General features: G+C 23.1%; 1 protein-coding gene across 1 annotated transcript in view; it reads left to right on the top strand.

Moving 5' to 3' along the window:
* Nucleotides 1-16,269: 16,269 nt before the first annotated feature.
* The window catches only part of LOC136981439 (kin of IRRE-like protein 3), a 129,155-nt gene continuing 126,628 nt past the window's right edge, over nucleotides 16,270-18,796 (top strand). Inside the window, exon 1 of the mRNA XM_067277765.1 lies at nucleotides 16,270-16,505. Within this exon, the coding sequence (XP_067133866.1) occupies nucleotides 16,412-16,505 (94 nt within the window). The 5' untranslated portion in view covers nucleotides 16,270-16,411. The remainder of the gene's footprint in view (nucleotides 16,506-18,796) is intronic.

The following is an 18,796-nucleotide window of genomic DNA, read 5'->3' as shown; positions in this document are numbered from 1 at the left end:
AATATTCTATTGCCTATAAGATAATATAATAAAATATAATAAAAATCTACTATACATACGGTTGCTACCCAAGGGATCGAATAAATTACTTTATCAACTATTTTCTATGTCATAAATGTTCTGTTGAAAAACTTTCACAAGTCAACTTAATTTATTATTCAAACTTATTTATATATTTATTCATTTAATTTAATAAATTATTATTATAATTTTTTAAAATTAATTTTGAAGTTTATACTTTTTACTCATTTTAAATAAAATATGTATTGATGTAAAGAATTTCTAAAATATTTTAGAATTCATTACGAATTATTTATATACGTTTTCATATATTTATAAATGTAATAGTTTTCAGTTAAATTAATTGAAAAAAATATATATTCAAATTATTTTTTAAATTTATTTTTATTATTGTAAAGTGTAATATTAAATAAATAATAATAATTATCAATTTAAAAAATTATTTGACTGAAATATTTATGAAAGAAATAAAATGTAAAAAGTCGTGTGTGTCTGAGAGTCTGAGAGGTTCGACTTTAACTTGTGAATTTTTTTACGTTTCTTTTATTTTATGCAATAGAAATTTATATGTTTAACAGAAAATATAATTCAAAAATGGCAAAATGTATCAAACGTTTCCATACCATCTAACATGCTTTTATCTAAGTAAAACATCGAGCACTACCAAATTATGCTTCAATTTGTCCATGATTTTTCCTTACTAATGTCAATTCCCCTTTATATTTCTTACGGAAAATTTAACATTGCATTCCTTATCTCTTACTTTTTCTTTTTAGAAGAAGTAAGCAGAAAAATGCATGATTTTACTTAAGATGGATTTTTTATTCTTTTCATAATTCAATGTATTATCTTTTTTACTTAATTAGTTTATTATATTATATAATTAAATCATTAATTTGCATTCATAAAGAAAGGAACAACTCGTATAGAAATTACTAAAGCGCATTATCCAAAAAATAATATTTTTTAGCTGCAATAACTGTTCATAATGATTGCAATTTTGAATTTGTTAACCATGAATGTTTAATCATAAAGTTTATCATTTTGCTGAATAGATAAATCCTAAAATTTAATTAGAAGATTCGTTAAAAATATTATGTGCTGTCACAAACACTCTCTATAGTTATGTCAAATCATTTGACGTTTAGTGACAGAAATAAGTTAAATAAACTTAAATCAAATTAAATTTCTCAAGTTTGTCTTCCTGTGTAATGTATATCACAATGAATTTTTTTTAAAAATCTTCCTTGAAAAAAATTAAAAATATATTATTTTAAATAAAAAATTATCATTACAAATTTTGATTTAATAATAATAACAATAATAATAATCCATTTTCAGTTATTTGCCTTATTTAACTATATTATTATTATTATTATTATTATTTTCTAATAATATTTATTAAACTCTTTAAGGCTTGAAAATTAAAACCAAATTTATAATTTGAAATTATATAAAATTTAAAAAATTACGGAAATGGATACGAAATTTATAACTTCATTCACGAAAAGTGTTTTCGGTAAGCTTGTTAGAATAATTAAACTTATTATTTACTCGAAAATTAATTAAGAAAATATCATAACAGCTAGTAAATTTTATGCTTAATTACTATATTGTTTAAATGTAGAATAATTCTTTATAAATTATATTATTATAGTTGTTTTGTTCTTCTCTAAATGAAAAATTGACACACTTGATTCACTCACTTTTAAGCTTTTCCTTTATTTAATTTCACTTCAAACTGAAAATTAATTCATTAAAATGTACAGCTGTAGTATTTTATATGAATCTGTGAATAATATGAAGTTTTTCATACAGGTAATTTTAATTCTATCTTTTATTTTGGAAAACTGATTCAATCACACAGATCTGCTATACTTGGAATATAGATATTTTATTTATTACGTTATATTCTTGTTTTGAGTAATGATTTATAAAGATTTTAATGAAGTTTTATATGTTGTTTTAATAATTTAAGAACGAAATTAATAATATATACCCTGATATAAATATAAGAGTTAGAAAACAAAGCTTACTAAGTGATATTTCTAATGCATATTTAAAAATATCTTTTAATGTTAAGAAATAATAAAATTTCATATAAAATTAATGAGTATGAAGCAACAAAGTTAAAAATATTTTTCAAAATTTTTCGTTTTTATTAAAAATAAGTTTAATGTTTGTTTTAAAAATTAATTTTTAATGACAGAAATATATAAAAAATAAAAAATAACTGATTAATAAAAATAATTAATTTAATAAAATATTATTAATGCTTGATATAAAGAAAATAAATAGGCCTATAATAAATAATTATGGTTTAATTATAATAATCACCAATTTTAATGATAAATATATGTTTATATTTTAGTGAATTTTACATTATTTACAACATTAATATTGATTAGTTTAATATTAAAAAGTTTTATATACTTAAAGAATTTTTACGTCAATAGATAGTTTCTACTTAAAAACCAAATTTCGTGATGTCTGATTAAAAATTCTGTTAAAAAATCTCGAAGATGCCTTCAATTGATGTATCAAAAGCATTCGTATAAGTGTACATTTAATTAAATATTTTATTTATTCGAGTTTAATTGCAGAAGAGTGTGCACTTCAAAGAAAATGAAATTCGCATTTAAAATAAAATTTGTACGAGTGAGATAGATTATATATTAAATTTAATTTTTCGATATCTAAATTTACCATAAAATTTACATAATGAATTAAAATTTTTCAATTTACCATATAAAAATTTTGTACCTCATTGAATATCGTAATTACACATAGATTTCATTGCATTGTCGTTATAGTCATCAGATGATGAAAGTAAGTTTTGTTGGAATTCTTCCAGAATTTATAAAATTAATGTTTTATTGATCTTCTATTTACATTCACTTAGATTTGTAATTTTTTTCATCACGATAATAATTTTATTTCTTATACTTTATCAGATTATTTCATGAATAAATTGATAACAAATTTGAAATTATTTTCAATAACACAACATTTTTTTTTCAAATTTTTATAACCGTGTTATCATTCAGAAAATAAAAATTCTAAAAATAAATTTAAATAATAATTCAGAGTTTTTTTAATCATTTGCATCGAAAAAAGTTAAATTAGATATAAAATTTAACACTTCATTTATAATTAATATATTTATATATTAATTTACAATTAAATATTTATTTAATTATGTAATGTTCTTAATTAATATCATTTGAAGTGTCTCGATATATAAATAAAATAATTTCTCGAAATATTTTATATAAATTAATGAATTAAAGTTGTTATCGTTTAAAGATGTATAAAGAAATAGTGGAAATAATGTTTTTGATAGTCCTGTAAGTGGGAATTTAATTTATGTTATAAATTGTTACAACTGATACTAATAGATCGCATCACATTATTCTGTATTTCACATTTGTCAATTAAAATATCTTATCCTTTCAACATTAATTGTTGTTCGACAGACCGAAAATTCATTATGCAAGTGCATTAGCTAGTTAGTCATAAGACTCGACGATTAATTGACATATATGTAATGCTTTATTCTGGTAACAATTATTAATTGTATGATACATTTAAGCAAACATATAAATAAAATATAATAATAATAATTTTTTATTGTTTTTCAACATCTGAAAGTTTAGTTCTTACAAAAATGTGTGCGTTATTTTTTATCTTTAAGCTTTTATAAAATATTAAGCAATTTGAAAACGTTTCGTCGAATAAGTAACATTACTTTATAAAGGGATATTGGTGGAACAACAAAATGCTCTACTAAAAGAGGTATTTATTCTTCGTAATCAGAATATATTCCTTGCAGTTAAAGTGTTGATGATAAAAGTTGAAAACGCTTCTACAACTTGGCACTTTCTATTTTAACCCTTAAAAGTTTAAATTATATCAACGGGAAGATAAATTTACAAAATAATGTTTAATTAATAAAAATTGCAAAACACGTTTACGCAATATTTCATAAATAAATAATTCATAAATTATAAAAGTAATCGCTTAATTGAATATCATAATTTCGATATTTTTTCCCCTCGAATTAAGAATATCGAAATTAAATTTGGTCGTTTGTATGTGTAATTTCGTTATAAATTATTAGTTTACTTTCTTTGCTTTCTGACATTCGTAGGCTCTTTCAAACATCATCACATTCTGAGTTTATTCAAATAAAATGCTATAAATAAATACTTCAGTTTTCTTAACCTCTTTATCTGAAAGATATGTAATGAAACAGAGTATTTTGTAAAAAATACATCAAGAATTTATATTATATCTTTTTAAAAGAAAAACTTGAAAACAAGCCTTAAATTCACTGTAGCAGAATAAATACAAATAGAACAACATACTATGTTTTCAGAAAGAAGTATCTATGTCCAAACTTGTAAATAGAAATTCAAATACAATGTCTTCCTTCTATTTAATGTTTACTTTTATTTAAATAAGAAAAACTATTTAATTTCTAGAATATAGAGTGAATAGATTTATATTTTTTAATATTAATATAAAAAATCTATTAAAAATTTGCTGAAAAAATATAAAGATAAAGAACAACGTTAAGATAAAATGAATGTTTATTTTTAATATTTTATTAAACATTGTATAGCAGTTCCGTGATTATCTTAGCGATTACCTGGTCGGATATCGATAACGATTGACAATTTGGTTATGACTCACAAGCAGTCACGCAGTAGTAATTTTCATAATCAATGAGCGTCACGACTAGATTTATGTTGTGCGAGAATAGCTTAAAGTTATAAGGTAGATATGATATGATATTTATTGTTGAATAAAGTATTTGTGTTTCTGAAGTAGAGTTTGATTTAAAAAAAACTTAAATTTTTTCTTGTAAGTTTGGTTTCTTCTGCATTACAAATATGAATAATTGCTTTTTATATTTTCATCATAATAAAAAGGAAAACAAAAGAGAGACAATTAAGAAAGAGAAAGTGTACTCTATCACCTTGATAGCTATAATGTTAATGATATGATATGTTCGGTAACGTTTTATACAACATTACTCAAATGATTACATGTATCAAACTAGAATAAATATTTTCACCGGAATAATCCTGTAGACAATCTCTTTTCCATTATTTTCTTTGAAAGCAATCTTTCATTGTAAAGTCTGTAAGTATTTCCTGTACACAAAAAATTGCATAAGGGATCAACTCAGCCGGAAGGAAAATATAAATGTGGAAGAAAGCTCAATTCAGGTCAAAGTTTTTTACTGCGTTGTGAATATACTTCTGGATAAAATACACATCGTGGAGACCAGTTCAAACCTCGAAAGACTTTCATGAAAAATTCATGTCACCAGAGATCATTGCCAGATTTTGTTTCACTGAACTGTCACGATTTCCTTGCACCACTGACGTCATTTGCAACGCTAAGGTCGATATTTATCCATCATCTTCAATAGTACTCACTAGTTCCCGCTAGCCAAATCTTTCGTTTGGTAGTCTACGTTTTTCGACCTTCAATATTTCCACTGAGAACTTCTTCAGTAATCATTCACAACTGTCGTATATAACTTTTTGTTTTGTTGTTTTTACTGTTTCATGGTTTATGATACTCTATAACAAAAAATGTTTATATTCAATAGTGTATTTTGTTTATATGCTTTCTTCTGAGCTACCAAATCCATTTACATGCTGGAGAAAGAGATATTTTTCTCCTAAATGGACAACATTTCAGTTTTATGTTATTTACAAAAATGTAATTGAATACCATAAAAAAATTATATGTAATGATACAGAATTATTTTAATAGCTACATTTGAACAATTAAAAATATAAAATAAGAATTACATTTAAAAATTAAATACTAATAATAATAATAGAATAAATACTAAAGATGTACTGTAAATATATTTTATTTAATACAATATTTTAATTAAATTTCTAAACAAATTTTTAACTTGTGTATTTATTAATTAATATTTATTTGTAAGAAAAATATGACACTTAAATAATTAGTTGGCTCTGTAATTTAATATGGATAATTTAATAAATTAAAAAGAAGCAATTTAAAAAGCTTAAATTATAATTTAGTTGAATATAACTACAACTTTATATTTTGAAATACTGTATAAAATTTTAGTCCTTAAATTATATTTGAAATTCTTTATTTAATTTAAAATTTAATTTAATTATTTAATTTTCTCGTGAAGTCAAATATTATTCACTAACATTATTTAAAGAGAAAGCTATTGGAATATTTCTACAGTGTTGTTAGAGTACTGATGATTCATTATTACGAAACGTAATTTTAATGTCATCAAACGAAAAATAGGGTAGTGCACAATAACCATTGGTAAAGAAACTTATCTATTCCCTTGTGAATGAAAAACCTAAGATGCCAAGAAAATGAATTGCAGCGATTTATATATCACATTTTCCGTTCATCATGTTTGGTAGAACCGCAATGGCTAGAGACAGAAGGAAGCTGCGGTAAGTGTTGACGTCTAGATGGAAACTTGATTGATGGAAGAGTCAATGTTTGAGTTATGGTCGATGTATAGTTTACCGTCCACTCAGAACGGAAGCCTTGCTAGGGTATCCATCAGGATTCACTTACTTGGGGAACAATAGACATCTACAGTAGCCACAGGCAAAGCAAACACCTACTTGATGGACATCTATCTGCTATTATCATACAAATTATGTTCGGTGACTTAAGAGCAATTTATTTAAATTTTTTTCCCTTTTATAACGGAAATATGTATCAAATTTATCTAAGTTATATGAAGTTAATGATTAATTATCTCATTTTTGTTTTCTAATTTTATTAGATACCTGTCAATGTCATGTCGAAAGCAATGGAAAATTTTTATTCCATCCATAATTCGTAATTTTTTTAAAATATTAACTACTTTAAAATGTATTTGATGTTAGAAACTTGAATATAAAAATATTTCAAAAATTTATTTACGAATTCTTACTCAAAATTTTATGATATCTAACTTTATTTTCTTTTACTGAAGATTGCATTTTATTAGATATTAACAATCGGAAAGATTTTTATCAAAATTTGTTGATAAACTTTGTCTAAAGTTCTTAATAATTAATTACGTAGTAAAAGTTAAAAAGAATTCGTTTGTTGAACAGTATATTTAATAATTTATTATAATAATAAATAAGAAAAGGAAAAATCGAAAGTTTTTTGAAGTTAAAAGAAACTATAAAGAAAATTGGTTGGAAGCTATACGTTATGAAATGGATAGTAAAATTCTTTTAAAGTGGATATATACAAAGAACTAGTAAAGAAGACGTAAGAAAAATAATAACTTTACTTCCTATAAAACTCATTTTGTTCTATCAATAATTCAATATCGTAAAAATGTATATTATATACATTATCGTGAAGAATAATCTTATTAAATAAATTAAAATGTTAATAAAATTCAATATGGAAAAAAATTAATTTTATATTAAATTCTGTGTAGGGCGTTAATAAGTTTACTTTATAAATAGAAGTAATTAGATACGGGAATCAAATAAATATAATAAATTCACAGAATAAACATTTTCATTTTATGTAACGATAATTCATTCGTTTAAATAAAATCTACAATTTATGAATTTCTGAGAAAATAAATTAAATTATAGAATATTTTATTTTTTAGATCTTATATAAAATTGATTCTTTGATAGATTTTCGGCAATAACATACCATTAACTTTCCTTAAATGTTTGATAATGCTGTATAAATCATCTTTTTATCTGTTTAATGCTCAATTTTTCCCATATCTTTGAAAATATCTGAAAATCACTGAAATTCCTGTTGTATTGAACAACTAAAAAAATAAAAATTTAAAACCAAATTTTATTTGATTCCATTGATAAATACAATAATCGCTTTCAATCCTTTCTTATAAATCCTTTTGGTTTTAAAATATTATCGTTAATAACACAAAGTTTTGTGTAATTATTTGTTCAAATTTTGCAATGTTTTTATAGAATAAAATCTTTATTTTTTAATTTTATTTATTTTCTACGCATTATTTAATAAAAATAAGTATTAAATTTTCTTTTATTTTTTAAAAATAATCCTGAAATTCTAAACATATTTCACAACTTTAAAACCAATATATTTATTTTTAACTCCATTAAGTTAAAAATAAATCTAAATTTATTTTTGATAATATTTTATTCTATTTTCAATTTTAGTTTAATCACTGCTTTCTATAACTACTAGACTATTTTATATTTATTATTCTTCATTTACAATTCCAATTTATTTATATTATCGTTGTTAAATTGAAGTTTTAATAAGACTTTTTGAATTTACAATTTTATTTTTATAGTGAAATAAAATTCAAAAGAAAAATAATTGTTGAAACGTTAACAATATATTACTGCTAATATGAAATTTACGTCAATTTAAAGCGTTAATTATAAATAAAAGATGTAAATTTATTAAACTGTTTAAATAAAAACTACTCGTTACAATAAAAGAGTTTTTATTGTAACGAGTAGAATTATAAAAAAAAATTCAATTGGAAAACGCCTATTTTAGTTTTAATCCCTGTAATTTAATTTTATTCTAAAGAACTCTATCAATTTTGTTTTTTTTTCTTTTTGTTTTTTGTTTCCTTGATACAAACTTTTTTAATTAAACGATTATATTCTTATGTTCTGTCTTTTATTTTTATTTTATTCGCGTTTTGTTTTCAAAGAATATAAACTTTTGCTTTAGTAAATTTATATTACCTTCTTACCGTTACTTTTTATATAATGAAATTGCGGTAATTTTCATTATAAACTAATTAATATAAAGATCAGAAAGAACGTAATACGGTCCACTTACTCTATAATAATTGCTTTAAACTCTTATCCATTCGGAAATATTTAATTGTTTACGTTAAATTTATAAATGTTGGCAAAAATGGTATGCTATAATATATGAATTAAATAAGTAATAACCGTATAAAATAATTATTATTTTGCATCATTTTAGTACTTGAAATTATATTATTTCTATTCTATAAAATATTATTAATATAAAGAATAATTATTCTGTTTATAATTACAGATTAATTGTACAGTATAATTCTAATTTTAAATCCAGATGTTTATGTACGAATTTCTTGCATGATGTGATTATAATTTCAATGAAAATTTCTTCCTTTCAAAAATAGAAAAATAAAATAGTAATAAAGACAAGACGGAAATGTATCCTTTTTTAAAAGAAAAAAATAATAATAATAGTGAATGGGCATTCTTCCAAGTTTAGAAAATTGCTGAATATCAAAATAATAAAGATAAAAATTAAAACAGGTGTTTAAGTAAAAGCGAATTTTGAGAACATAACATCACATGCCATAAGACGTTTTGATAATATAAAAATGAGAGAATAAAAATAAAGAGAGTTTTTGTCAAAATGCACTTAAAGGTAGACAATGAAATATGGATAAGCAAGCCAAGATCTGTTGAATTCAAGAATGTGGCACTAGAGAAAATAAATTAGTTTTGTGCTTCCTTTACTCAACTCCTATATAACCATTAAGTGTAGAGAAATGAAGAAGAATAAGGTTTTAAATGACCAATTTATATATTCGGCAGAAGACTATTTCTATGTTTCGTTACATATTATTACGAGGACAATAAACCGTGATGTAATACATACTTAAATTTTAACTATTATTATATACCTTCATGGTTTAATTTTTGTACTATTAAGTTAATTAATTAAAATCGAACAATTTTATAAATCGTAATGTAACTTTATTTGCAAATTAAACTAATTTAGTAATTATATTATACTAATTAACTTGTTAATCTTTACAATATTTTAGTTTATATACGTGTCACGTATGCGAAATTAAGTTTGGATAGAGATAAACGTCTCATTTATTGAATTATTGTACTATACCATAAAGCCGTATCGAATTAATAATTTCAATTCAATTCTTGTAAATTGATCGTAAAATTTACCTATTGTTCATTTTCCGGATCGTGAAATAGATTTTATATACATTTATTGATTACTTTTGATTATTTATCGGCTTCTATTTCTAATCCATGTTTTATATCAAACACAAGCTTACGAATCAATTATTAACACATTGTGCAAGTGATTCGCTTCATGTGATAAATTATGAATTAAAGCGTTTAACAAGAAATTTTACCACAGAAATTCGAAAATTAATTTTAAATAACTTAATTAAATACAAACAGAAGCTTCGATATATTTTAACACTTATACCTGAATAAAATTTGCAATTAAATTTGAGTATATAATATTTATGTAATATGAATACAGGTATATAAGTTTATTTGAAATAATTTTTAATATTTTGACAGTAATATTTACTGTAAAAACTTATATAAATATCACTCAATGTTATATTTTATAGGTTGAATTCAGATGTTTCTATCTTTAAAAATTTAAAAAAATATTCCCTTTGGATCTTATGGATGATTAGAAATATAAACGTAGGAGAAAATATTAGTAAAAGAATAAATATAATAGAGAATTTGAAAAGAATAATATACATAAACTAAGAAACTTTAAATGCAGAATATAAAGTCGATGGTCATCTTACACAATGCATGTTAGTTTGTAAACTGTAAATTGTTTGAAAAACGAGTAGAGTTTGATTTGAAAATAATAAAAGAAAGACGTTTAAAGATTCTTTACACTTTAATATGTTTTCTGATAAATTGTAAATCCAAATGACCAATCGGGAAATTACAACTCTATCCTTAATAGCGCGATTTCTAACACAATTTTACCGCATTTCTTCAGAAAGGAAAGTTTATTTGAACCAATGTAATAAAATCACCTCATTATTTCTAAAGAGAATTAACAAGACCATTCTTTGTCTTTCTGTAACAATGCATCTGTAACGATACACGAGTTTTTTAAACGAAAAACATTCGTGTAGTAAAACAAAGAAAAAGTTTTCTCTGAATTCGAAAGTAATTAATCAATATAATTGTAAATGTTTAAATTTGGAATAAAAACTTTTCTAATCTAAATATTTCTGTTTTCAAAATATCCAAATTTATATAAAAATAAATAACAAATTGATCAAATTATATGTTATACACTTGTAAAATATATTGCCAATTTAAGGTCTATTGTATATCCCTTAAATAGCTTATTAAAGTATGTTTCTATTATTTTACATGTGCAAATGTTTCATATTGATTTAAAAAAAATCATGATTTAGATACGCTTTAGAGCGGACAAACTTTAATATTTCAATTGATATCATTGTAAAATATATTAATATGCGTCATAATTAATTGGAATTTCAGTAAATATACTACATAAATTAATTTCTAGACGATTATATTTAAAGGATTTGCAGTATATTAAATGTGAATATCGAACGAATTCATAAGCTGTTCTATTAGAATGTTGGTGTAATAAGCCACCGATTAAACATTAATATGAATTATTACATAGATTTTTAGAATATTATTTTGCTATTTTGATATATAAATCTACAGTTTTTAAAATATTGAATCGAACTATTTATTGCTAAGAATTGTTTTAATAAATTATTTTCGATTAATTAATGTTTTCTTTTATTTGTTTTCTTGATATTGCATTTTCATATTGCATAACGAAGTAAACATAAAATTTTAATGAAAGAATAAAAAGTTTAATGTATAAACTGTGTTATTTATACAACATTAAAAATAAAAATCAGTTAATTTATAAAGAAAAACATAGAGTATGATATACATTAATAACTTATGATTATCTGATGTAAATAATTTAATCAAAAAATGTAGTGATATAGCTAGCAGGAAAGTATGATGCACAGGGGCAAGCCGCTGATAATTCGTGGTGCAGAGCATATATTTTAAACTGAATAAATTAGTAATATGGTTAAAAATTGCAGCCCAGCATTGTGTTGATGTCACTCATAATATAACATAATATAACATAATACATAATATGTCACTTTGTATATTCTAAGAACATTTTACGATAATATGATAAATATGTTCCTACTTTTTAAAATAAATGCTTAATAAGCATTCATGTTATAAAATTTTAAACATTAATTTTTATAATATAACTTTATTTAAAAATTTAAAAAATGTTAAACATAAGATATACAATAAGCTAGGCAAAATTCGAGTATATTTTTATTAAGAAACGTTTGTAATATAAAATTTTCTTAGATGTCTATCTCTCGCTTAAACTAATTTATGAATTATGTACATATTTTGCTTTAATAAACTCTTAGCAGCTATTTCAAACATTGGTGTGCGAAAAGTAACAAGGCCAAATATTAAAATTAAACTATGTTAAAAGTTGCTTGGTTTGGTTATTTCAGGCCAACTCAAATCTACAACGTTGAGTAGGCAAAGCTTCCAAATGAAGAAGAAAACGCTATACTTTGAAATCATCCCTAAGAATATAATTCAGGGACCTTGTGGCACCTTCATTAATTAATACGTAATGCTTACTTATATAATAATGCATTAAATTTAAATTATCACAAAGTGTCAAGATGAAATTAGGAGGTTGTCCAGGTTTCATGATAGTTCATAGTTTCTATGGAGACATAGAAAATAAATCGAAGAAGTTAAGTTCGAATTACTCAAAGGATTTAGAAGTTAATAATAAGATGAGAGAATGAGTTATATTCAGGTGTCATGATAGCTTATATTTTTCTCATGTACTCTAAGTCTAAACAATTGATCTAAATTCTAAGTCTATCATCAGTCTAAATTCTTTGAGCGATCTGGATCAGATTGATCCAGATCGCTCAAAGAATTTAGACGTGTATAGATGCATGCATACAGATAGACATTTTATTTTAAATATTTAAGATTAATCAACGTTTTAATTATTTAATATAGAAATATTAAAGTTTTGAAATAATCATATATATGTTTAAAAATTACTAATACAATAATCAAATATTTAAAATTTTTATATATACAGATATATTTTTTTAAATATTTAAATTTATTTAAGTTTACAAAAATTATTCATTCTTCATGAATATTTATTATCATGTATTTTTGAAAATTGAAAAATATATATATGATATATATTTCATTAAAGAGAAGTATGATTTTAATTTTTAATAAAATTAATATCGTTTGTTATAAAATGCTAGATTTAAATATCATTAATATTATATTTAAATTTAGCATTTTAAATGATTACAAAAATATTAGACATAAGTGAAGCTTGAATAAATTTTAATATAATACTATTTTCAGAATAAGAATAAAATAAAATCGAACGTCATGGAAAGAAGATTAAATTTGCTCATATTTAAAATCAAAAGTTTCAAAAGTTCCAATTGCTAAGAAAGTTTAGATTTTTGTCATCGTGGAATGAAAGAACTCCTTTTTTAAAAACTGCTAAAAAGAATTGTTTTTCTTTATCATTTCTACACTTTCTGCAATAATAATTTACTCTGGGATTTCAATAATTGAATTTAATAATTTATAAGTAACTTAATAAAAAAGAATGTAATTAATTTGTTATAAGTTTCACTTTTATTTATTTTTTGAGTAATTAAAATTAGTTTAATAATATAATTTAATTTTTAAGAGATTTAATATTTTCAAAATAAATGTTTATTTCTTAAATAACTTCTTTACTCGGATTACTGATATGTTTAATAATGATGATATTAATTAATATCCAATTAACAGCATTCGACAATAATTTCATTTGTATACTTATTGTAGAGTTGTTTTACTGTTTTTTCTTAAGGTTTAATTGTTATAATTCGTAATAACATATGTTGTAATTCAATTTATAAATTCATTATGTTTGTTAAAAAATAATATCCCCTGTAACAAAGTTTTTTTTAGTACAATAAAGTATTTGATTGATTGAATAAATGTTTATTTGTTCAAAAATTATAATAATGTTACTTTAAGATAAATATTTAATAATTTTAATAATAATATTTCAAAATAATAATTTGTGATTTAAAAAATAAAGTTATTAATTTTTCTATTCAACTTCTAGAACTAGTAGCAATGTTAAATGTCCTATGTACTAGTCAAGAACTTATCTTAATTCTATATAAGGTATATAGATTATTTTTGATAAATTTAAGATAACATCTTTATTGATTGTTACTTAAAAGAATATTATTGATTTTAGTTCTCACTTTAATGGTGTTGGAGTCTTAATTTTTAATTTGCCTACCGATATATTACGCATTTTTAATTAAAAATTATTGGATTTTAATGATCAATTAGATATCGTAATTATTATGCGTAAAAGCACTAAGGATATGGCAAGGAAATCGAAATAAAAATTTCAATATATATTGAATAGACCATGGCTATAGTACTATGGCGGATGATATTGAAAATACAAATAACATTACTTCCGGCTGAGATACTCGATGATGATAAGAATTCTCCCAAGAGGGGCGATAGATAAGTGAGAAATAAAAGGCATCAGTACCTTGGTAGTTTCGGCTGGCATCAGGAACTGACAGCAGAGTGTTGTGCCTGTCAATACACTCACACCTCCATGCTGTGACAAAATTGTACAGAATAACTGATTCTTGGCTCAGTAGATACAGGGCGGGAAATGAATATACAGTTTATCTCACATTGTACAGCCTTAAGGTATAAGACACGCTATGAATGTGTAGTTTATCTGCTGACATCCTGCCTCAGGATAAGAGTTACATATGCGTTGATGAGCCTAAGGCAAAAAATCACGTTTTTGAAGGTAAATCTTCTAACTTCTTGAAGCTAAACAATTTTTTCCCTTCTATTTATTTCTATAGTTACATCTTTTTTGGAGTTTGTCCTCTCGTCGTAACTTCGATATCTATAGTAAAAATACCTTTATTGTAAATTTTAGTCTTTTAATGTATTAGAAAATGCAAAAGAAAAAAAAATGCGTATTTAAACAATTTTTTAATATTAAAATTTCAGTATATTCGCACCTCTATGTTAGATATTCTGCAAGATATGTCATTCTTAAATAATTTTTTTAAATTTTGAATTAGTTTTCGGATCTGAATAAAAAATCGAAGAAAACATTTTGCCAAAAAAATCTCACTTTACATACCGAATTTAAATGTATCATAAATGGAGTATTTTATATTTTAATATTACATTTAAAAATTCAGATACTTTCATTGTAATAGCTTATTAAGAAATTATAAACATTTCTACAAGCAACTTGATTAATAGCTTAAAAGATATATTATAGTAACTAATCTTAAATTCAAGATCATCTTAATTGCTCATAAATATGATATATGTCTTCTAAACTTAAATTTGCATAGTATTCGTTTATTAAAATTTATTTTACGCACCCACCATAATTATAAAGGCATTAATTAATTATTAAATATTAAAGTGTTAATAATTTTATATTTTTGTTTATCGTACTGACAGAAGAGGGAGGAAAAATACCTTCTATACTTACGAACAAGCCTACTATTTTTGTATACAGCAAAGCACCAATTAACCATTCACCTCGTAAAATATATTAAATTTTATATTTTATATATCTGAATATATAGATTTTTTAAAATAGATATTTAATAGTATTTTTCTTCTCTCAACGTTTAATACAAATGTTATAAAAGGTATTTATACTTTAAATGCTTAAAAATTTGAATTAAAAAAAATCTGTTATTTATTTACTTGAAGAAAAAGGATTCAATAAAAGTTTATTTTTTTATTAAATATTAAAATATATCGAATATTTTAACATATTCTCATATTTGATGAAAGAGCAAGCAGATGTTGATTACTCATGCATTGGATCAATTATCGACAGGAAAATGTAATACCTCTAAAATCGATATTTTATCACCTATATTTTATTTATGTGTTTATCGATTCAAATATTTTCCTACAGCTTAACTTTAAATAGCAGTATAATATTTGAGATACAGTAAAATATTTATACACAAAAAATAAATAGTATTTTTTTTGTTCATCACTAATTATAATTTAAGTATACTAATTACTACTTAAAATATAGAATTATTTGATTAACGAGATAGCACTTGTTTTATAATTATACCAATTTTAATGTAAACATTTTTTAAAATCAGTTCACGTCAGAAAGGAAAGACTGCGTTAATGGTTTTGAATGTGAAATAAACATAAAATGCTTTGCATGAAACGAAAGAGAATCTTCATTATAATTATCGTTGGCATATACTGCTTTACTTCAAACTGAATGTTCTGCAGAGGGAGCCACTTCCTAGCTAAAGGCGACTGACATTCTACCAACATCAATAGTAGGGATCAAGAACCCACCGGGTGAGGTACTCTGTCGCTCCAGCTTGATAGTGTGTGTCGTTCCGTACGGTTAACATGCCTGTCAGGGAAATCTCTGCTTTCCGAAGTGTCATTTGCCACAAGTTGAATTGAATAAAGAAGAAGGAGTTAGCAGAATGACAACATACTCCTACGGACAAAGGTCCTTGTTGCTGCTAGTAGGCTTGTTCGTGGTACCTCAAGGGACAGGTGTCAGTGATACTGCTGCAGGTAAGTGACATGTTTTGAAATCCAGATTTTGTAACAAAAAATAACATTGAAAAGCCCTATAAAAAACTATTAAAAGATCAAAACGGTGGTTTTAGTAACATTCCTAGTTATAAGAACTCTCTCCAAAAATATATTTATATAAATATATCAAATAATACTGTTTCAATATCCAGCACAATATTTCTAAACAGAATGCAATTAATTTTAGAAAATATGATTAGATATATGTAATCTTGTTAGATATTTTTACTTAAAATTAATAACATATTTTTTAAACTGGAAAAAATACAATAAACTAGTATCGCCGCCATCGAAAAAGTATTGAAGTATATACTGAAGAGCAATTGAAAAAGAAGAAAGGATTCTTGTAATCACACAACTACTTCAGTGCAGAAAAGATGAGATACGAAATACTCTTAGACTAACAAACACTACATAAAGACTTGAAGAAGGTAATTTACTGCATACCAAGCAATACAATCATGATCAACAACAATGACTAATGTTATACAAGCGTGCTAAATTCCGACTAATTCATATTTATGGATAATTGGGACATATTGCAATGTTTATCATTCAGCTTTTTCACATTTGTGCAGAAACTTTCCGTATGAAGTATTATTATTATGTAACATTTCACTAGATGTTTGCACATCTGCTTAAACAGTGGATAGATAGATACTCTTAAGAATAACATCTGCTGGTGCAATGTAAATAAATTCTCTAATCTTTATCAAGCACTTTGGTACGTATTCAGTTTTGAAGTTAGAAAATTCTTTAAATAATTGATTTCTCGTCTATATATTTATAAGTTGTTGATTTAACGTACTTTAAATTAACTTTCATCGTTTTAAATCCTCTACTTTCTATATAACTCCTTCACGTTCTCCAAATTTTACTCTTTTATTCCCTCTATTTTTTAAATACTATTTTAACTGTAGAAGTAGTTTTTTATTATGAAAATTTTTCTGCTGTTACTAATTTTCTTAAAAGTAATTTAAACCAATGTGGGATTAGTAAATGCATCCAATTTTACTAGATTTTATTAGTGACTGCTTTCATTACCTTCATTTTAGAATAGTTTGTGATCTTATTGTCATCTAAACAATAACAACTGTAAGTCAATTAAATTAAGGAAAGTGCATAAAATTCAGCTCAAAAATTAACTGTATATATTTAGTATAATGTTAAATGACCATTAACAATTAACCTATTAAACTAAAGAGAATACTATTAACGATAATTTTACGTATAAATTTTATATTACCTGGGATAACTTACGATTATAAATTTTTCTTTAATTTATAATAAATATAATAATTTCGCGTATATTTCCCAATTTTATTGATAAAATTCAGTAATTATGATATTAGCTTTTCTTTTATTTTCTGATTTTTTTTTTTTGTGGTTTTTTATCTCTTAGTTCAAAGAATTGAATTGTGTAATTAGGTTAGAAGTATAAAGTTATTGAAGAAAGTCTCCATTTTCCGGTTAATCAAACATGATAAAATTGAATTTTTCAATAATTTAAATTGTGAAAGTAGAAGATCTATTTAAAACAAAATTTTAAAATTATCGAATCTTAATAAAAAATAAAATAAATGGCTTTTTTATTAGAAAGTATTTACTTTATTACATTTTTTATAACACAATACCGCTGTGTTTAACCTTTCATTTAATAAATTAAATTTAAAATAACTATAATTAAATTATACTCATTTAACATATGTATTACTAAATATTTTTTATATTTGTTATTAAAAGTATTTATTTTTATAAGTGAATTCTTTCGTAAAAAAATTCAAATTAATAAATTTAGTATTGATACTGCATAGTTTTAGGAATTAAATAACCTTAATATATATAAATATGTATAACCTTTTAACAGGAAAATAAAAGCAATATTTATAAAATTATGAAGACAATAATGTTTAACAGAGCAAATTTTAATATTTTGTATTTTTAAAAAGCATGGTTAAATAATCCTGCAAAATGGAAGCTTAAAAAAACTATTTTTAAAAATAGAGAACTTAAATGGTTTTAAATAAAAAATACATTTTAATATTTATTTATCTACAATTTTTTAAATAGTTATTCTGAAAACATATCACCTTATCGGTTAAGCAGAAATAACGATATAATTGAGCACGACTATGTATTCTAAAGAAAAAAATTACATTTAGAACAAATATACGTTTCGCACGCGAGATCAACGTTTGATCAATAATTTTCACCCCTTGCAGATTCCAAGTATTTTATTATTTTAATAAGAAATATGTATTTAAATAAAC

The sequence above is a fragment of the Centruroides vittatus genome, unplaced genomic scaffold (genome assembly GCF_030686945.1).
Source record: "Centruroides vittatus isolate TY-2023 unplaced genomic scaffold, ASM3068694v2 contig_754, whole genome shotgun sequence".
Classification (NCBI taxonomy): Eukaryota; Metazoa; Arthropoda; class Arachnida; order Scorpiones; family Buthidae; genus Centruroides; species Centruroides vittatus.
Note: the sequence above shows the minus strand (reverse complement) of the source record. Positions and strands in the feature narration are given on the sequence as shown.